At 36.2% G+C, this 22,412-nt stretch overlaps 1 protein-coding gene across 2 annotated transcripts; it reads left to right on the top strand.

The window, feature by feature from the left end:
* The first annotated feature begins 6,687 nt into the window (after positions 1-6,687).
* LOC136039332 (glutathione-specific gamma-glutamylcyclotransferase 1-like) lies at positions 6,688-19,177 on the top strand. Of its 2 annotated transcripts, XM_065722957.1 has the most exons (4): positions 6,688-6,930; positions 14,544-14,579; positions 16,662-16,874; positions 17,302-19,177. In XM_065722957.1, exons 1-4 carry the CDS (start codon positions 6,784-6,786, stop codon positions 17,533-17,535), a joined length of 630 nt encoding a protein of 209 aa, XP_065579029.1. In that variant the 5' UTR covers positions 6,688-6,783; the 3' UTR covers positions 17,536-19,177. The 2 variants fall into 2 exon arrangements, with proteins under 2 accessions (XP_065579029.1, XP_065579030.1); XM_065722958.1 differs by lacking the exon at positions 14,544-14,579 and having other exon boundaries at positions 6,703-6,930.
* The last annotated feature ends 3,235 nt before the right edge of the window (positions 19,178-22,412 follow it).

Raw genomic sequence — 22,412 nt, 5'->3', positions numbered from 1 at the left:
AGATGGAGAGCACGGTGAATTCTGTCACTAACAGATTTTACATAATAATTTATATCTTATTTTCGGGAAAATCTGGGAGGTTTACAGTGTGAATTAATACAGTTTATATGTTTAGGGAATCAGCCCAATGCAGCACTTTACATTGGGTTCAGAAATTTAATCTGGTTGTTTTAAACCATTATAATGTTGTTTTCAGAATTTTTTGAAGTTTTTTTTTGTCTAGTATATGCTCGTGCCAGAAGTTTCACCTAAAGATTAAAAAATGTGATTCTTAATTTTTTTACTTTATTTTTCTAATTCAGTTTAAAAATAATTTTGATTTAAAATTTTTGACTAAATAGCTTTAATTTCTTTTGTAATTACTAACACGGCTCTGCTCGAGAAGTCAAAAGTTTATGATTTTCATGCAACATAGTGAGTCATTCCCACTAAATATAATTAACTTCCTCCTGCAACTTCTGTTCAGCTGAATTTCATAATTTAAACATTGAAAGCACACAAAAGAATATGCAAAATATGCGGTAAATTAGTAATTCCTATCTCTTACTCGTCTTTTGTTTGCTTTATGTAAACTTTAGCTGAATGAAAAGGATCTATTACCGAGCTATTGATAATGAATAAGCTTAGTTCAGTTTTACGGAGGTTCCGTTAACGGAAATTTGCGCAAATATTGTCTGACATTATATGACAACTGGAATATTTTGGCCGCCGAAAACTGATGTCACCTAAAGGGAAGGGTTTGAAATTCATTAACTAGAAATTGAGAATCATTAAGGTGCCGTAAATTTTATGTTCTTGCCTAGGAAACAACTTACTTTGATGAATTATCTTGCAAGTGCTGAAATACCGACATCCACTGATGGGTTTTTCCCCAAAAATCGCAGACATAGTCTATAGACGTGGTAACAGTTGATGAGTAAAAAAAAAACACAACACATTTGGGAAAAGAGTGAAAGTCTTGCTTCAGTTCTTTCAGTTTCTGAGGAAGAGGGTAATAGGACAATATGGGGGAGGGGGTAAGACATATTTTTAAAAATCTAAGAAGGCATTTTCAATGAAAAATACCCAAAAGAGTATTTTTGAACTAGGGGGGGGGGGTAAAATCTAGGAAGTAAAGAAGTATCGGCTCAACAGAGTTCTTCTCAACACAAAAACTTATGTGCTGACTTAATGAAGTCTAAGTTTAACTTAAACTAAGTTATGTCAAACGTTAACTAAATCTTATGCAGGCAATGGACTCAAGCTGCCCTTTCATTTTGGTTGTATAAAAATTCATTTATACACTGCTTGTGTGCCTTCAGTAAGAATATTTTCAGTTATCACTCTTATGAACGCCGTCCGAGCCGACCATCAGGGGTGTCGTTTGGGGGGGGGGGGCAGTTGCCACTTAATAATCTGGATAAAAAAATTATATACTCCATTCCCTCGACTCTTCGAATATGGACCCCTCTCACCCCCCAATAAAATGCTAAGCCTCTGCCAATCATTGTTCCTACGTGCTTGTAACTTTTTTTTAGACAATCACAAAATATACTTAAAAACAAAATATGCTTTGTGACTTGCTTGATGCCTAGTTTATGTCTAGGATACCTAGGCTTGATACTGATTGGCTGGGAGCTACCGATATTGCCAATTATATAAACTTTGATTACTAATTATATAAACTTAAAAACCAAGCAAAAAAGCTTTCTATAGCTAACTTTTTTGCTGTAATTAGGGTGCGTCAATTGAGGGGGGAAGGGGCTATCCCCCACATATTTTGAAATACTCCTTTCTTGGGGGTATTTTCATTGAAAATTTCTCTTTTTTAAAATTTTTCATTGGAAAATTGAAAGAATTGCCTCACCCCCTTTATTTTTAAAATAAATTTGGCTCTAACTCCTATATTTTCTTGTATTGACACTGCTAGCTGTAATTGTGTTTTCATGACAAAAAAAGAAATTAAATACAACCGAAAATTAAGCCTTTAATGACGAAAGAGCAAAACACCAAAGGAAGTGTAATTTTACGTTCAGACCACAAAACAATATTTATTTTCTAAAACACCATTTCCTAGAAAATAATTTGACCAGATATTATTAGTAATCCATTCATATCTAATAGAATTCGCCTCAAAGTATTTATTTTAACCTTGACAAGCTTTTTTAAAGCTCAATACCACACATCCTGCAAATTAACGAGACTGTCGACTTCCAGTTACATTTTTGACATTCAAAAAAAAAAAATACTTACTTTTTAATATGTAAATTGTTAAGAAAAACCGTTCGCTGCTTATGCACAAGGAAGCGGGGGTATATCGAAGGCTGTATTAATCAATATGCCAGAATAGAGGCGGCAGCCCAAGGGCCTCTACTCTTCAGGAATGTATTCATTGACCCAGACATCCATAAGTAAGCCATGGAGTTCACCGATAGCCACTTCTGGAAGGGCCTGGAGAAGTTCAGATGGTAATTCGTCAATGCCAGGGCTTTTATTATTTTTTAAATAATTTTATGGTATGGATAATTTCTTCTCTGCTTGGAGGGACGATATTGCAATCTTCATACACGGACGGTGGCTCAGAACTGTTGTGGGATGGAGTGGGCCGGCTGTGGTCATTTTCTGGTGGGTGAAGGAGCTCCTGGAAGTGAGTACGCCAGCGTTCGATACGATCTTCTTTGCTCGTGAGGAGCTTGTTGTCCTTACCAAGTAGCGTGGAGGTAGATCTTTGCTTCTTTTTCCCGGTTGATTCGCCTAGGAGCTGGTAGAGTTTCCGTGAATCATTGCGTGCAGCAGCTTTTTCCATTTCACAGGCTACATTAGACCAATATGCTTGCTTATCTGTCTTAGCAGATTTGTGACATTCTTTGCGGAGTGCTTTAAAAGAAGCAGAGTGTCTATCGGTCATTTCTTTCTTCCTTAAAGAGAGTTCTATTGTCTTCTGTGAAATCCATCTTCTGAGTTTTTTTGTCCCTTACTCCGAGAATTTCTGTAGCTGCCTCTTTCATTGATTTCGGAGGGCTTTTCTATACTTGTTCCAGGGCTTTCCTATATTTAGCAATGGGTTAAAATTTTCTTGCTCGGTCATGGCTCTTGTCTCTGTCTCAGAAACTGCTTGATTGGTCTTAAATTCTCGATCATTATCTTGCAACGCCGTAAAACGGTTTGTGAGTTCGAGCATAAAGGTCTCTTTAATTTTCAGGGAGTTTTGAGTTTCTCTATGTCTAGGATGTGTCTAGGTGGAGATTAGTTTTTTGGAACTGATTCTGAATCTAACTTTTGAGTTTAGTAAAAAATAGTCGGATTCACTTTTTGATCCAGTTTCCGCCCCTCTGTATACTCTCGAGTCTTCAATCATTGATTTCCAGTGACGAGAAACGAGTAAATAGTCAATTTGGACACGGGTTCGTCCATCTTGGGATCTCCAAGTGTAACTGTGGCACGGTTTGTGTTTAAATCAAGTATTAGCCACATTGAGATTATTCAGCATAGCAAACATGAGAAGTCTAACTCCGTTAAGATCAGTCGCCCAAACCGTGGTTGCCAATGGCCCATTCAGAATTGTTTAGTCTCGTGCCAATCCTGTCATTGAAGTCACCACCGATTACGAGGATGTCCTTGCGAGGAATTTTGTTCAGAGTCAGATGGAGGTCGGCACAGAATTTGTCTTTCAAGTGGTCAGGGGCGTCACGAATCGGGGCGCCGTCATGAATACAGACAGTATTGTCAGGCTATTACTAGACCTTTTAAACGGGCCATCACAATTCTGTCAGGCACTGCTTCATAGTCCATGAGTCCTGATACGGTCTTGGGTGTCATGATAATTCCCACTCCTGCTAGGTCGTATCCATCCATTGGGCCAGAATTGAAGAGAATGGCCTTTTTACCTGAAGGGGCTATTAGGTCAATTGTCATTCGTCCATTCAATCTTGTCTCTGAACCACGGAGTATATCTAGGTTATAGATAAAATTCTTCAGCTATGAAGGCTTGCGTTAGTGAACATTTGATGGAACAGAGGTTCAAGCAGCCGATATTGCAGGCCTTGTCTCTTTGATAAGGTGGTAGCTGGCTCACTTTTCGACAAGGTCGCCAGCCTCGACGCATCGCTTAAAGCCGGGAATGCCGTAGCCAAACTCGCTCTCATATTAGACATATTCGACATAATTCTGGATGTTTCTTGGGTAGCTAGCTCAATTTTCGACGAGGTCGCCAGCCTCGAAGCATCGCTTAAAGCCGGGAATGCCGTAGCCAAATTCGATCTCAAATTATTAACCCGCGGGGTGAGGGGGCTCCCCTATGAGATTAGCCTGAAGATACCTTGTGTGGAAAAGTTGGGACGACAGCATAACATTCACTTCACTGGTTTGACCCACCCCTCAAGTATGAATGCCCTACCTCTCTCTCACTGAAGTCGGACGTGTGTACACCTATTTTGTATACAATTGCGTCCCGTAGTCTCTGAGCTAGGGGTAATGAAGGATTTTCGGCTCTGCGAATGGAGCCAACAAAGTAGATGAAAACCCAATCAAGTAATCGTTCTAAATTTCCGATTGACTTTCCACAAAAGTATTCTAATCCCCTTTAGTGTAGAACGGTACAGAAATCACATTTTAGATATATACTTTTTTCTTCCCAAGAATTCAATGAAAACACGAAAAAAAAGAGATAATTTTCAATAAAAAAATAAAGAAAATGTAACTTCAAAATTGATTGGAGAGCCAAAGTTCTAGGGAGAAATGATCCCACCTGCCTCCACCCCCAATTGACGTACCTGACGGCCCCTGTCCTAATGCAATAGCACCCTCATCGTAAAATCCCATAGCTATGATCCTTCAGGGATACTCATGCTTTCCTTTATTTAATTTTGGCATTGCAAGAAAACCGTGTGAGAACACAAAAAAATACCGATTTCTGAACCTTTTCTTCTGTTGATCTGACTCAGCGACTTTTTCTTTGCAAAGATGAGAACAGTGAGGAAGTCTGGAATTTCAGCCACCATTTATAAATGGTCAGTCATGTGTTGATATCTACTTCATGATGCGACAAAATTGTTTTTTAGGGTTCATGCATTTGAATTGTCGAGGATTAGTTGCAATTTTGTTAAAATGACTGTCCTATGATTATCATCTGTCACAATTGAAAATCTGCTCCCCAAGAATTCTGTTGATTTGTGCATTCTTTCTGTCAAAAATTTTTCCACGTTAATTTATTTAACTCAATTGCTTTTATGCAATGACAGTTTGACAACTGGTAATAAACTTCGCTTATACCGGTTGAATTTTAGATCTTTAGTTCTAAAATTTGTCTTCCTATGTGAATTTTTTTTTTTTTTTTTTTTTTTTTTTTTTTTTTTTTTTTTTTTTTTTTTTTTTTTATATAGAAAATCATTTGAAATTCAGCAAAACTAAGAGCCAAGATAATTTTTCTGTTTTTTTTTTGGGGGGGGGAGGGTCTAACTGGAAGCATCTCTTAACACCGCTTTGGGGATTATTCCATTTTTATTTTTAGGATTGGGTTGGGATTGTTGCTCGTAACTACTGCAACCCTCCGTGCCGCCCAGTTCGAACTGAAAACCCTTTAAAGTTTTCAGCCGAAATTGCCCAAAGTTTCCAATCCTGACCTTAAAATAAAGAATAAACACTAGGAAGTGCGTTTAATTGTATTTTACAGGAACAGCGAAATTGCAAAAATTAGTATATAGAGGGGAGGTATTAACTCCCAATTACAAGCCGTGGATTCCCAAAGACATCTACAGCACTAATATTTGCATTGATACTTTTAAATGTTAAGTTCCATATATGCGAATACATCTAAAGCGGCATAATATTGCCTATTCTTAATAACCAAATGTTCATAATTAAAAAAGATGTTCATAATTTCTTTGAATGGACCCTATTTTATTTTGATTTAAGAGGTGCCAATATCCTAAAATATCTCTAGGGTGGAGGATGAGACGACAAAAAAGCCCCTATTTTTACCTTGATTTTCAGGCCAATCGCCGTTTGAAACACATTATACAATTGTTTTCATCCTAAGGTAAGCACGGCCATCCTGGTGGCCACTCATTTCAGATTTATACTGTTAGACTTAGAGTCCCCTTATTTTGCACTAACGATACACGATCTAAATTTTCAGAACAATTATATTGAACTAGTTTCTCCGTTGCGCGTTGCTACGATCTCAAGAGAATAGTAATTCAATGCGAACCCCCCCCCCCCTCCTAGGAAATTCCCCTGTGGAAAATTCCACCCAGCGGAAAACTCCCCCTTCGCTGAAAATTCTCCTCCACAGAAAACCATCCCTGCTTTCCCAGCGGATAAGTAATTTTTATCTTTCCCGAGTTGAATCCTATAATGATTAGGAAAATTCAACTTTACAAGTGTTTCAATGAAAAAAAGGAAAAGAAAGATGCGAATACACCAAAATTGTTATAAATGTGGATTGATAACCACTGTTCATCATCCTTAGAAAAAACAAAGATAAATTTGAGCCACCCTGAGAGCAAATTTTTTTCTTCTTGAAGACAGCACTCTACCCTTCTCTCCCCGAAAGACACGTCTAATCTCTCCCTAGAGCTATGGTTATTTGTACCTACTCTTCTAAAATCAGGTTAAACAGTGCACATGACAAACACGCGGTTAATGACGTATTCCACGGGGTTTCCTAATCATTTGAAACATCGTAATAATATTGCATCAGAAATTTTCTTCGAGGTTCCAGCATTAGCTATTCTAAAAGTATTTGTTTATAAACTGTGCTCAAGATAGGGTGAAATTAACGTCGATTCTGTTCGAGGTTAAAAAATGTACAACGAGTTTTGGATCTTTGGATACGGGTCGTTGTGCTGGTCACCAAATTTTGAGTACCTCGATAGGACGGTTGGGTGTATTAAAGGATTCAAAAGGCGGTTTTGGCAAAACAACACTGTACAACGTGGCACTATTGATAAGGTATGTTATTTTCTCAATTTTATATTCTAATTATGTCTAAGATAAGAATACCGAGGATAGCTAATGTTTTATTAAGACATGACTCATATAGATTGCTGTCATTTATGATTCATAATTTATGACCATTATGGTTAATAGCTTGATAAAACCTAAGCTTCGTGATTGATAGGTGAAGAAAAGGTGTCCGTCCCAAAGGCGTTGGGTGCTAAAATGTTTTAGAATGCTATTATCCTACTGTATAGCTGGCCCAGTTCCTAAGCAAGTTAGTAATTGCGGAAGTAAGTACGTCTATGAGGTATAGACGCTATCAATTTCCTATTGTTTTGTTCAATCATTTTTCCCCTGGTTACTCCGCATGAAAGGGGTGGTCGTAAGAACTTCAGAAGGTAGTGGAGGATAACCAGACCCCTCCCTCGCCACTTTCTGCCCTACGGCCCCCCAATGCCCCCAGACACCCAATCAAAAATTTTTGAATATCCACTTTGTCTAAAAGGTCCAATAAATAAGCCTCTGGGGATGACATGCCCATACAGCCCCAGAGACAATGGGTGTAAAACAAAGCAAATTACCATTTGTTGAAATAAATTTTACAATGGAAAAGCACCCTTGTTTTATGTTGGGTGTGCGATTTGTTTGAAACTCTCAAGAATCGTTCTTTGGGTAAAAAAATAATCAAACTGTTTCTTGTGAAAAGAAAGGAGGTGGGCGGCCTGAAAATGGGATTTCCCCCCTGATCACTTTGAAACTTAAAGCCATCAGACCTTGAGCAAAGGGGAGAGCCTGATGAACAAATAAAACTATAAGGCAGTCTCCCCCCCCCCCTAAAAAAAACGAGACCCAACAAGAGCCAGAAAATGTTATTTTTTGATCAGCTCGAAAATTATATTCTATGTCTTTGGACTAAGGTATTAAAATAAAGAAACAAAAAACTTCCCCCTCCCTAAAAAAATACGGCCCGATAAAGTTTCAGGGAAGTACCGAAAACTTTTTCTCCCTGGCCACTTCTAATGGAAGGGTGGTCATTGAAACTTAGGGAAGGGGCCTTTTGATAGAAATTGAAACTTCTAATTCCCTTTAACAGGGCCAAAAGTGGTTTGAGGGCAATTTGCCCTCCTAACGTATCCTTTTCAGCTACCTAGAATTTTGAGATTGTCATTTTGTTGAGGAATTTCGAAAGATCTAATAAGCCCTCTTCTCGGGTCAACATAACTCCCGCAGTTCAAGGGGCAATGGGTCTTAAAATTGTAAACTAGCCAATGTGGACATATTGGTTTTAATAGAAAATACTTAGGGATCTTTCGCTAGGCCAAGATTCCCCGAGTGAATCAAAAGACAAATTTGCATTGGGGAAGGGAGAGAAGTAGATAAAAACACACTATGTGTGTCTAGTCTACATCATAGAAATGGATATCTGTAATTTGACGGCAATGGCCTGGGGGATGAGATTAAAACTTTCAGTTACTGTTGGGGAAGGGGGAGGGTGGTGCAAGGAACCTCAAGTTTTATTTTAGGAGGAAAGGGAGGAGTTAAGTAATTCTCTAATCCATCAAGACGCTCGTGCAGTATCAACTCCTTTGGAATAACTTTGTACAGATAAGTAGCAAGGGAAATCAAAAGACACAATGTGATTGCAATGTTATCAAAATGGCGTATCTGCAATTTCTCGGTAACGGCTTAGGGTATCAAGATGAAAATTTCAGGGAATTTGAAGGATAAGTCAAGAGAATATTGAACCATGGTTTAGGGGAGAGGTAAAACAAAAGAGACTGTGTCCATCCAGGTTACCAAACACACTATCTGCAATATCTTAGAAACAGCTTTGGATAAGGGGTTGAAATTTTCGAGTAGGGTGGTACAAGGAAGGGGAGAACAGTTAATCTTCTAAGTTTGTGTTAAAAAAAGGACTAAATAGTTTCGCCTCTGTTTCAGCCTGATCCTTTTCGTATTGTAGGCTGAATAGAACTTATAATGCATTCACGGTTAAGTAGCAAGGTAAATAAAAACCCACTATGTGCTGACAGAATCAGAATAACGCGTATGACATGTCTTGGAAACGGCTTGGGAGGTCAAGTTGAAACTTTCAGGGACTTCTTTTCTTAAGTGGACAGTTAGAGCTCTTACTTGGAGGAAGGGGCAGAGAAGGGGTAAACATGTTTCGTCAAGTCTGCCTGGAAGTTTTGACCAAGTCCCTACGGGACTAAAATCTATTCGCATGAAGCAGTAAGATAAATTGAAAGACACAGAACTTACCAAGGTTTACGAAATAGAATACCCACAACATTTCAAAAACAGCTTGGGAAACCAAGTTGAAACTTTCTGGAGGTGCACTGGGTTCAGGTGAACCTAAAATTCGGCATGGGGCCCCCAAGTTGGGGGAGGGGAGAAGTAAACCTAAAGACACTACGCGTATTCACGCTATCAAAACAGTATGCCTTGATTATATCGGAAATAGCTCAAGGAATGCGGTTCAAACTTTCAAGTGCCACAGGGGGGGGGGGGCAATTGGGCTTCAAATTTTATGATGGGAAGAGAACGGATTAAATTGATGTCTCGAATTTATTTAAATGTTTTCGCACTAGAAGTTCCCATGAAAAAAAAAAAATTTTCCAAGTAGCGACATAAATTCAAAGACATCATGTGCTATGAGGTTGTCAAAATGGCGTATCAGCAATATTTCTGGAATACCTTCGGATACCAGATTGAAACTTACAGAGGTGTTCGGGGGCCAAGTTGATCTCAATTTTTAACTTGGGGAGGAAGCAAAGGGGGAGACCTAAAAATTTGTTTTCTTCGAACCATCTAAATGTTTTTGCGCTATAATCCTCTATGGGACCAATAGTCTATTCACAGTTAAGTAGGGAGGCAAATCCAAAGACCCTATGTGTTACCAGGAAGTCAAAACAGTTATTCATAAATGCCCTAAAATGAGTCAAACGTTATCTTTTTTTTTTCATTAGCGTGAAACTTTCAGGATAAGTAGACTGGAGCATTGGGATTTTGAAGAGAAAAAATTTAGGAGGAGAAATGTCGCAATCATTCTTAGCGGGAGAAATTTGATTAAAAAAATGGACCTGCTTTAAAATCGCATATATCGGACGTGTATTCATTTAAACAAACAAACAAACAGTTACAACGGATTATAACATAACCGTTCTTTTAATAAAATCGTGGATTAAGGTACCTGCATATTCAAGGATTTCTACAGGATAGGGATTGAGATGGTTTCAGCCCTGGAGAAAACCAAGAATTACGTAGATTTTCAATTCGCATGAACAGTAATATCAGTCTCCATCCACCAAATATTTTGTTGGTAAAACTGTCATTTGAGAAATTATTTCACAAAACTATTGTTGATTGAAAACTTTCAATGAATATTCAAACTTTGTCCAACATTCAAATTACAGTCCAACATCTTGATTCTGAGGCAGAAAAACTAAAAAAAAAAACATGACAAATACTTCAAATATTAGCCAACTTAAACCTTTATCTTAATTAAAATCGAACAAAATTATTTTTAAAAATTTTCAAAAAAAGAAGTTTTACAAAGAAAAATAAAGAACCCCATTAAAAGGCAATATGAACAGAAATAAGAACCCATTAAAACGAACAGAAAGTACTATCAATAAATAAATGAAACCCAAAACAAACATAAAATTAAATGAACAATCAAATGAAAACCTAAAACATATAGAAACTGCCACAAACAGGAGTAGGGCTGCCGCCCAAACAGTCAAAAAGTTCATAGCCTGACTTCCACGTTACTGAAAACAAAATACATTCAGTTGAAAGCAAGTTTTCTAAAACATTAAAAAAATGGTGAGATTATTGGGAGTTAATATCATTATATATTAAACATTCAGTCTACTTTTATTAGTAATCCTGTCGTCTTGATTATTATGGTGATTTTATGTTACTTATTGTGTTGCCGAAATATTAACAAATAAAAGCTGCACTATTGTTTGGATTTGTTTTCAATACATACCATTTTCAATAAACGCAAATAACCCTGGAAACATTTAGAGGGTTTGAGATGGAGGGAGAGACGCGCCACTCTTATTTTTAAACTTTGATTAGCCTTTAGTGTACTTCGTTGCGTCGTTCCTAATATCATAACAAATAAAAAAACGCAATGTTAGAAATTCAAATGGTTTTCAGTAAAGCGCAAATGACGTTATGGCCAGAGTTTCCACTATGGGGATTTTCCCCCTAAAATGGGGATTTTTTATGTCTTTTAGGAGCGAAAGTTTTCTTTTAGGGATTTGGGGATTTTCTAGGGATTTTTCCTCTCCCATGGACTTGTAGGGAAATTTTGGGGGTTTTCCTTTAATTTGTTCATCATCATCATCTTCTTAATCAGAGAAGCAGGATAATTCGATTTAGGATCTGTTTCCTTGCGAATTGAACTTGGAATCACAGAGAAGAATGTCTTCAGTTGCTTAAAAAATTTTAACACCACACAGATTTTGCGATGTACAGAAGTCCTAAGTAACAAACTAGCAACAAAGAACTGTTTGAAACAGTTCCATGCTGATGTGGGCTTCAAACAATAATTTCAGCTTCGACTGTTCTCGATTAATGAAGTCATATAGTTTGTCATTTTTAAGTTGTTTTTTCATAAGATTATTTGGTAGATAGCATGTAATTTTTTTACAGGTCAGATAAATAAAGTTATAATATATTTTGATAGTTTTATAGGGTACGTAGTTGTTCTTACTGTAGTAAATTTTTATGACAAGCATTGCATGTACGATTCTTTTTCTCCACAGTACTTGTATGATGTTTACGATTTTTGTGTAAAATAAAAAAAACCTGAACTCGAACTTGTAGCCAGCTCTATAAGTACTGACGTGAATAATAGAGTTAGGCTATAACTATTCGAACACCTCTCTTACCGTTTCATTGCCATAGTTTTTAACAGAAAAACAAACTGACAGCCATTTGACAACCGTTAAAAACAATGGCACATGTAGGAATAAATGGATTGTGTGTTTTTGGCAAGCCTACGTACCCAGGGGAAAATCATGAACCTTCATACTATAATTGGTATATTTTTTGTTGTTCAATATTTTTGACTTGAAAATAAAGTGAACATACCACTCGATGTCTTTTTTCTATGTTCTTTACAAATATAACAATCACTTCTGTCGCAAATTCAAATTTAAGCACAATTTGAGCTCTTGAAACCAAAATATTTCTAGTTTTGGGGTATAAACAAAGCTTAAAACATGGGCCTCAGCATTGAACTTCGTGCAGAAGAACTATGTGGAATCAACTAGTGCTTTAGAAATCAATGTGAACAATCGAAAATTTTAACTTCCCCTTGAAAGCGTTTACTTGGGTCCGAACGGACAAGATTCCCTTTGTACGTCAAGGTCAGATACCGCCGTCCCCCCTGATTCAATCGAAGTAGTTCTCAAAGCTGCACAGGCGTTCCATATCAAAGCAGTAGGCCAGATACAGAAAAGGTTCCATTTCGAAGGCGACATTTACAAATATGCTGAAATGGTTGACCCAGGTCAACCCGATTACTTCAGCCTGCCTCTCTGCTACCTTTGTTAGGAAGTATGGATAGATCCCATGGGACGGAACCAAAACCGAGCAGGAGTGGAGGAGGCAGAGCCTCATCGATATTGAAAACGTTAAAACAATGGATGCCGTGACCCGCTGGTATTTGGTATTGGTGAAAAAAAAAAATGCTGCCGGAACAGAATTTTTATCTTAACCTGAAACCGGCAGTATTATTTATTTCCACTGTTCCATTTTCAAATGTCAATGTCGAGAGGTTTTTCAGTGCTGTAAAAGTAGTAAAAATTGAACGTCAGAATAAATTGAAAACATAAACTTGGCAGAGGATTCTAAAAACAAAATGTGGAATGAAAAGGGCTCAAGAAAGTGTGGAATGTGAAGATGATCAGTTACTTCACCACATGAGAACGGTGAAAGCTTCAGCCACCATATAAAAAATGTTGAAGACACATCAGGGGAAGATAAAGTCTGATTACGTTTTACAAGTTCCGATTGAACATATTAAACATCTTGTACTGTAATCTACATTACAGTATTACATTTTCTTTTCTATTTGCTTAATATTATTTGAAGTATATTTGAAGCTATTTGTATTTTGCTGATGATTAAAAAGCACTTTAAACGGCATGACAAGACATTCTATTATGGTAGTGATAGCTAGACTTCAATCTAAAAAGCCAAAATATGTTACCTTTCAATGGTACGGGTAAAATGAGATAGGGAGAAGCGGTTCAGGGAGTAATTAGAAAATGGGAGATATTTAGGGATTTTGGAACTGAAGATGGGGATTTCTAGGGATTTTTCAGCTCTTTATAAGGGATTTAAAAAATGAGAAAGTGGAAACACTGGTTATGGCCTTTCAAAGGTTTAAGGGATGATAGTCCTACTCTTGTTTGTGAAATTTGTGTTGTTTCTTTATAAGTTTCTTTTGATTATTCATTTTACTTTCTTTCTATTTTTGATTTTATTTATTCATTCAAGTCTGTTTCTGTTTGTTTAGGTCATTATAGGTTTTTTCTGCTCGTCTTAGATTTTAATGCGGTGCTTTATTTTTCTTTGAAAAACTTCTGTTTTATGAAACATTTTTCAAAATGTATTGACTCTAAAGAGAAAAAGAGAGATAGCTGTCCAATACTTACTTGTTAAAAAGTGTTCTTTAATTCATTTGGTTTATTTTTGTGACGTATTTTCTTAAGCCTATCACATTATTCTTTAAGAGTATGTCAGAAAAAGAAACCGAATACTCACTATCGCTGACAAGGAGTAAACAAAATGCTTGTATGCAATTAATGAAACGGAGCTTTTCAGCTTAATAAAAGAGGGCTCCACCAAAAAGAGATCAGAGCTGGGTAAAGAAAAAAACAGTTGACGATTGAATTGCTTGTAACTAAAAACTTTTATGTTTTAGTTTTAAGACAGCCTAAGAAAAAAGAACAAAAAATAAAATATTGGATATTACAAGGAATTTCACCCCAAAGTATTACTTTTTTCCCCGCCCGCATGACATCGCCCGCAACAATCTGTATTAGCTACTTAAGTTAGAGGTTTTTTAATGGTTGCGTAAAAACTCGGAGGAGGTTTGAGACGAACAATTGCATCATTGCACATGCCGGTGCTGAAGAATCATTCGAAAGCCAATCTTTGATTTATAAGCTTTAATGGTAGGAACATATACGGGGTGCCTTCACGCCCTCCCTCCATGTCTAATTGTTTACGGTTATCCCATAGTTTCTTAAATATTTTCTGTTCAATACATCTGTCCCCCCTCACGAAATTAGTTCGTGGGTATCTCCCTGCTTGGTGGTATAGAATGACTGTGTGAAATCATGGTTACTGAATCAAAAATTAACCTTGATCATTTAGTTGAATAAATCAGGCATGTATGTAAGGAGAGGGGTTTGACCTTGTACCCTTCCCACAAAATCTCAAAATTTGTGTGGTTTCCTCCGTTATTCCCTTTATTTTTCCTATAACTGGTCTGTGTTTCGTCTTTTCTTAATTTTCAACCTTCCTTCAAAAAACATTACCCTGTCTCCTACTAAAACAAATTCCTTTGTTTTTCTTTCTAACCCGATTCTCTTTTCTAGCCTGGAAGAGTCGTTACCCTTGTAGAAAATGATAAGGTAAAGTTCCATTTTATTATTTGCTGTTCCTATTTTTCTATTGAAACGAGCTGAAACTAGTATTTTATATTAATCTGTGGAACTTTTTAGCAAAAATAAAAATGAAAAAGTGATTTTGCTTTATTTTTCTATTAACACTCCCAATACGAGAATGCAGAAATTATTGTTCCTACCACCAATATCATTTGGAGGGAGCCTAAAATTAAGGTACATGTGACAGAACAAAACGTTGAATGGTTTCAATTAGTAAAACAGCCTATTTCAGCTAGAACTGTTTCAAAGCATGCCTTTACTTTCTTTTAATAATGTTAATCTGTACCAAGTAAGGTTGGTGTGAGTAGTTAGAAACGTCATTTCAACTATATTTTGAATGGGAGGGGGCAGAATTTGAGATCCCAGAAATTTTCCTTGAGGGGAATAGGGAAAACTTAAAAAAAAAGAACTTTTTTATGGTACTTTTGTCTTACAGCCACTACACTCACGATCTTGTATCGCAAATACGACACAATAACTGGTTTTTGTGGTCTTTATACCAAACAATATTAGCTTCGGCTCGGTGAGAAACTCCATTGTAGCTATATTTTAATTAAATGTTTGGTTGGCATTTTGGTTAGGTTAGTTTAGTTTAGGTTAAGTATTTAATATAATGCGGTCTGGGCGACCCTCTTTACATAATTCTTTGTTGCAGTTTTCATAATTTTGTTGATAAAAAATTATATTTTCATCATATTTTGTCTTATTTCATTAGCATGGAACAAACTTCACTTCTCGACAGAACTGAGTGTGGTGGCTATAACACACAAGTACCTTTTTATAATTCCATTTTCCGAAGGTGTTCCCCTTTTATCCCAGATTTATTAGATTTTTAAATATATCATTGAGCATGGCCTCTTTGTGCCTACTGAAATGAAATTTCTCTATGAAACAGCTATTACATCAGTAGTTTCACCTGCAACAAACCGGTGTAGCCTACCCGTGCGATATTTCAAAGACCTGTTCTTTTCGTCCAAAAGGGAATTTACATCCACTTAATCTATTTTTTCATCTTTAAATCTCTGCCATCAGATTATTACAGATTAGCTGGTGCGCATCCACCCCAGTATAGATTTTTATTTGCACTTTCTTTCACTGTACCTGTCAAAACAATACCATGAGTACTATATATATGTGCGATGACCGAACCAACAGTATTTTGCACAACTACCTCAACTGCTACTGTAGCAGTTTTAGATTAACTGCTAAGCACCACTAAGATGTTTTTTATACTGAGCGACTTTTGCTCTTAACTACTGTAGCTGCTTTTGAAGATCATAAAACACATTTTATTTAACCATTTATGTATAGGCTGATGATTTAAGAAATATGACCTAATATATTCTTTATTCTTGTTTGAGCAGTTAGTTGGTTTAATGGTTATGGATGGTCTCCTAATATTTATCTTTTTTTACTGATCTAAACGTGTGAGAAAGCAGAAATACATAATAAATGTCTCAGGAGTGCATTAACAATGAAATCTATTGAAAACTTACTTCTTTTAATCGTAATTAGATGTTAGTTTGTGATTTCCGTTCAAATGAGTGCTCTCTTGATATTCTACGACCACTGGTACTTGTGTGACCAACCCCGCAAAAAAAAAACGCAAAAGCATCGGTGCTGCCAATGCAAAATTGTTATTTTTCTTCTTGTCCAAAAACTAGGACTACAAACCTTCGGCTAAAGGACAATGCGGATTTCAATGTCGTACTTTCTATTACAATTAGACGTCATTCTTTGCCGTTTTCCAGCTCTTTTTCAACCTTATCAAACATTTCTTAGCAGAATAAGCTGCGGTTCAGTTGAATTTGAATACAATTTACTATTTTAAAACCAGTGTTACATGGAAAAGATTTTCCAAAAGAGAATTTAAAAATAATTTTTAAATTTCAGCTACTAGGGCCGTGGTTCACTCTTTACTATGTTACAGGTACTTCTGCAATGATCGTCAATAAATCCTATAAGAAGAGGCAATCTGAGTTCCCATTTGTAAGTTAAGAAGACTTTTTTTTTCCCTTCAAGTTATTTAAATACAACGTTTCCTTCTAGGCAGAGACCTGGGGTGTAGCATTTAAGGTTAAAGGGGATGCAGCATTGAAATACCTTGGAGTTAGAGAGTGTCTTCTTGGTGGCTATATAACAACTACTGGTGAATTTCATCCTAAAGAAGGAGGAAGTCCATTGAAAGTGCTAGTGTATGTTGCAACCCAAAAGAGCCAGCACTGGGCTGGGAAAGCTCCGACGAAAGATATTGCACTCCAAGTAAGTAGCCTTTTTATTACTTGGAATTCCCTAATGACACTTCTCCAAGGAAATAATGATTTTTAGTTCTTGTTGACCTGTCGATATTCCAGAATGGTTATAATATTCTAAATTGACAAGCATGACACTGTTCATTTATAAGCTATTGTGGTTTATTCCCCGTTTGTTTATCGCATTCTCTAAGCCTGTGATAGCACAGCCGATTGATGCTCTACTTGGAAATACGGGGCCCTGGGCTTGATTCCTGCTGCTGCAAGGCTGGGCAATAGACTTGCAACATATCCCTGTAAAAGAGACCCGTCAACTAAAACGGTAACTATAGCCGCCGACGCCCTGTTCACCAGCAACAGCTCTAGAGGATCTTATCCTTTTATTACATTCTCCCTTTATTTTAATTATAATCTGAAGTACCTTGTTTTTCTTTCAGATCGCAAATGCACAAGGTGTGAACGGTCACAATGTTGAATATCTTCTTCGACTTGCAGAATTCATGAGAACTGAAGCCCCAGAAGTTCGGGATCGTCATCTTTTTGAGCTAGAATCAATTGTAGTGCAACTCTTAGGACAATATAGCGAAGAAAACAGCCATTTGATGGAATGTCAGGGAGACAAAACATTGAAAGAAGAAAGAGCTTACAAAATATCATGTGCTGCTTCCTGATTCTTCAGTTTCATCAAATGTGTATTTTTGCGCATTCTATCTTGGAAGTAGAAACGATTTAGTGTGATTAGTTTGATATGCTAGTTACTGAGCTAAAGGGTCTAGCTTTTTGAGCTAGAATCAATTGTAGTGCAACTCTTAGGACAATATAGCGAAGAAAACAGCCATTTAATGGAACGTCAGGGAGACAAAACATTGAAAGAAGAAAGAGCTTACAAAATATCATGTGCTGCTTCCTGATTATTTAGTTTCATCAAATGTGTATTTTTGCGTATTCTATCTTGGAAGTAGAAACGATTTAGTGTAATTAGTTTAATATGCTAGTTACTGAGCTAAAGGGTTAACCTGAATGGACTGATGACTACTTCCCCATGGCAAAGAAACTCATGGAAATGATTTTAAAAAATGTCACCGAATGCCATTTTAACAAGTGTCAGGACATTCATTTGATACATTTACCTGTCTAAATCTAATCATAAACAGTTCTAAAATTTTTGGTTAGTGACTATAATTTAAAGCAGAAACATTAGAACAAAAATATTGATGCATGTTCTACGGGTGCCCAATTAGTTCCATCCTTACTCCTCCCCCCTAAGTAAAACCAAATCGCTTGAACTGAAGTATAATTTGTCCAACAGTTGGTAAGTTACTAAGCTTTCACACATTATGCGGGATACCGTTTTGTCAAAAAGGAAACAAATAGCAATTTTTTTGACTCAACAATCGAGGCAATAGGACAAATAGTTCTGTTATGTGTTGGTTTACAAAGGTAAATGTGATTCAAAATTATGAAATTAAACATTCAAAGTTATTTGGACTTCGGACAGTCATATTAAGAATATTATTTAAAAAAGACAAACTGCATGAAAATTTCACAGAATTGATGCGGGAAAAAAAAGGGGGAGGGTGAGAAGGAATTTGTTATTGCCCCCCAATCGCTATCGACGTCCAGTCTCCTATCTCTGGATAAAGACATGCGGGATTTCATATATTTTAACATGTTTTTCCAAAATCTCCCAAGGTTCTCTTGAGGATACATTTCAGGGATGCGTCTGACCTGTCTTTCCTTCTATGTTTGTGTCCTTTGGACGTTGTTACTTATTATTGCTCCCCAATTGCTATCGACGTCGATTTTCTTATCTCTGAATAAAGGCATCCAGAATTTCATATATTTTAACATCGTTTTCTCAAAATCTCCCAAGGTTCTCCTGAGGGTAAATTTCAGGGAAGAGTCTGACCTGTCTTTCCTTCTATGTTTCTGTCCTTCAGACATTGTTATTTGTTTAATATTATATGCATTAAAGCCTATTGTGTTAATTTTAGCAATATATCTTTGTTTTTAACCTTTTAATTGAAACTTACTGTAAATTAGGTTTCAATTAAAACAAATTTTGTTGTAGCTTCTAGATTACAAAAGTGACAATATTTAGTCACTTCCAAAATTATATACTACCCAGCATACTTAAGCCCTAAGTTATATAGTTGTTTCTTACATTTTTTTCTTACTCCTAAAGCTATATATTTTCTCATGTTTTTCATTTTCCCGTGTGTGTTTGTTTCTTCTATTTTGCGTACCCAGCAATATTGGGAAGTATTTTCCATTTGAAATTTTGTTCGAATTAAATATTTTTTTTTACGGTTCTTTGCCTGTCTTTCATGGAATTTTCTTAGGCTTAGTGTAGACGAGATTTTTTCTGTAGCTGAACCAATAGCATAGTCATCCAAGAACTTGAGCCATCATAATGTGAATACAAAGCAGACAAAAGTAAGTAAAGACTAATATTAAACATAAAGATTAAAAAGAAGAAAAATGACTAAAGTAAGAAAATAAATTAAGATGCCTTTTTTATTAGCAACAAACAGAACAATAAAAAATAAATCATTGAAAAACAAATAAAATGAGATTTTTTTTCTCAAAATTAGACTTAATGACATATGGTCGATTTTAATTGTCAATCATGTGATAGGAAAAGAGGCCAATGATTTTTTTGTGTTTGAATTTAAAGATATGTTAAAGTAAGTAAAAATATGGATCTGATCAGTATACTTATAAAAACGGTAATTAGATTTAAATTCTTTTTTTTTTATTTTGTGGTTCTGATTGTTATTGGTAGAGGTCTACAATTGTACAAGTAAAGTTATGCTTTTAATACATGAGTATGGCAAGGATTTTCCTAGCACGGGGCAAGAGTCAGGGTTTTGTGGGGATGGGAAAATTCCTGTAAAACTGACTTTAATTTTATCTTGAAGAAACCTTCTGCTTTGTTTATATTTCATTTTGATGTAATACGAACATATTCTAGGGACCATGGCCCCCATCAATCCTGGCTGCGCACCCGGGTATATGCAGTGGATATTTTCAATTTGATCTACCATGGGTCTTATAGGATTCAAATATTGGCGGGTAAATTAACACAATTTTTTCATTTTGAAATCCTTTTCCATCTTCGGAGCAACACACGGTCACTCCCTAGATTTATTTGCCCCTTTCGCCCTAGACTCTGAAAAATACCGCTTTAGGTACATTCATTGATAAATAGCCTGTTTTGCATTTCCGTCCAAAAAAAATCGAAAACAATGACATTACCCCCCCCCCCCGACATTTTTGTGAATAGGTGCCACTGAAGCGACGGTATAAGAAACGAAAGAACAGACAAAAGATGCACTAGAAATCACTATAAAGATAGGAGGAGAACCCTAGCTGCAAGTTTGTATCCTGCGTTTATCTAAGTTTAATTACGTACTTGTATGATATAGCCTCTACCTAATATTCTTCTAATATGTTTCTCTGACGCTCAATCCTAATGAAATATACCTATGTATGATACAAATATAATACTTTAGAAACAAAATTGGGGTATACATTTGCACATTATGGGGGAGGGGGTAAAGTATAGCGGGTCTGCATGCCTAATGTATTAGGTACAATTATTCTGAATATTGTGAAGCAAGAATTGTTTTCTAGCATCACACTGTTCCAATTCTTTACCCCTCCCCCCTAATGTGCAAATGTATAGTCAATTTACCATCTATTCTGTAGCTTCTCTTCGTCTTGTCTCACGTTAAGCTGAAAGAAACTAACGAAATAAAACCGGTTCTGTAATACGTCAATGAATGAACAACTTGAGTGGTAGGGGTTGTATCATACAAGTACCTTTAATTGTGACCGAAATCATTGACAGTTCTTAATTTTTCTCCCAAATTGCCTATTACCTCAGCTTTGTGAGTGGATAGGCATTAAGGAACACATTCTTCACGATTAAGCCTTCAAGATATTAATCTCTTCTAATGAAAACAATAGTCATAGCTGTAACTGGTGGTGGTCTACAGAGTTGGTTGTCTTATTTCATCCCTGATCGTCGGAAACTGATACGAGAAAAGAATTATGCTACAAGCGACTTAGTTGTCACGAAATTGTCACTTAAATGTTGTGGCCCTTTTTTCTCTGTTAGTATATTTTATTTATTGCCTTTTGAAACCGAGGAATTTGTGCTTAAAAAAATTTCTTGGCATTTTTTCGCTTAAGAGTCTAGCTTTTTTTTCGACAGTTCTAAAATAAATTTATCGTTCCTTAAATGTGAATATTAACAATTAAATTAGTTAAAATCAAGGTGGTGTAGCATTTTTGAGCCCCATTGGAAAGTTGCAAATGAAATAAAAATGTATGTTTTCAGACATTCAAAGGCAAAAAAATGATGCAACAAATGCTATGGTAAAAGACGGTATTAATTGAAAGTAAAATATAATCCTTACATTCGGCAGATAATTTGATTGTAATCGATAAATTATTAACCAAAAGAATTAATATTTTGATGTTTTGACAGGGTGTAGTAATAGGTTTGAAAATTAATGTTAGGAAATGTTAGTAGCTAAAGTTGGAAATAAACGGGGATGAAGTAATTAGGTTTGATAAAGCGAAAAGTCACGAAGTGGGTAGCTTCTCTTACCAAGTTAAGATTATTGGTAAGGGTGGTAAATACAGCCAATAATTGACAACCGTAGTTTTGTTCTTGCTTTTTCCTAAATTCATTTGACTTTTTTCTTCGCCTTTTAATAAATTAAAGCAAGAAAGGGATACAGGAATAAAAAATTATACTTCTTTTTCAATGAAAAAGAAGTATTTTTTAGCAAAAAAGAGCTTAAAAATGACATGTCTAATCACATTTGTTGGTATCAAACAGTTCGTGGTAACGAACTGTAGTAAGGAGCGACCCGGCTCAATAGTAACCAAAACCCTAAAAAATTGAATTTTGATATCAATAGCTACATCAAAAGAATCGCATTTTAATGCTGATTTTAAATATATAAGTTTCATCAAGTTTAGTCTTACCGATCAAAAGTTACGAGCCTGAGAAAATTTGCCTTATTTAGGAAAATAGGGGGAAACACCCCCTAAAAGTCGTAGGATCTTAACAAAAATGACACCATCAGATTCAGCGTATCAGAGAACCATACTGTAGAAGTTTCAAGCTCCTATCTACAAAAATGTGGAATTTTGTATTTTTTGCCAGAAGACAAATCACGGGTGCGTGTTTATTTGTTTGTTTTTTTTTTTGTTTTTTTTTCTTTTCCCCAGGGGTCATCGTATCGACCAAGTGGTCCTATAATGTCGCAAGAGGGCTCATTCTAACGGAAATGAAAAGTTCTAGTGCCCTTTTTAAGTGACCAAAAAAATTGGAGGGCATCTAGGCCCCCTCCCACGCTCATTTTTTCCCAAAGTCAACGGATCAAAATTTTGAGATAGCCATTTTGTTCAGCATAGTCAAAAACCATAATAACTATATCTTTGGGGATGACTCACTCCCCCACAATCCCTGGGGGAGGGGCTGCAAGTTAAAAACTTGGACCATTGTGTACATATAGTAATGGTTATTGGG

Source organism: Artemia franciscana, chromosome 19, assembly GCF_032884065.1.
Source record: "Artemia franciscana chromosome 19, ASM3288406v1, whole genome shotgun sequence".
NCBI classification, from domain to species: Eukaryota; Metazoa; Arthropoda; class Branchiopoda; order Anostraca; family Artemiidae; genus Artemia; species Artemia franciscana.
The sequence above is the reverse complement of the archived record's forward strand: the minus strand, read 5'-3'. Positions and strand labels throughout refer to the sequence as shown.

Excerpts from the sequence above, each read along its gene's own strand:
- LOC136039332 (XM_065722957.1), top strand. The coding sequence starts at position 6,784 with ATGTACAACGAGTTTTGGATCTTTGGATACGGGTCGTTGTGCTGGTCA. Across the intron at positions 14,580-16,661 it reads CCCTTGTAGAAAATGATAAG|GCAGAGACCTGGGGTGTAGC; the intron begins GTAAAGTTCCAT and ends GTTTCCTTCTAG. Across the intron at positions 16,875-17,301 it reads CGAAAGATATTGCACTCCAA|ATCGCAAATGCACAAGGTGT; the intron begins GTAAGTAGCCTT and ends TTTTTCTTTCAG.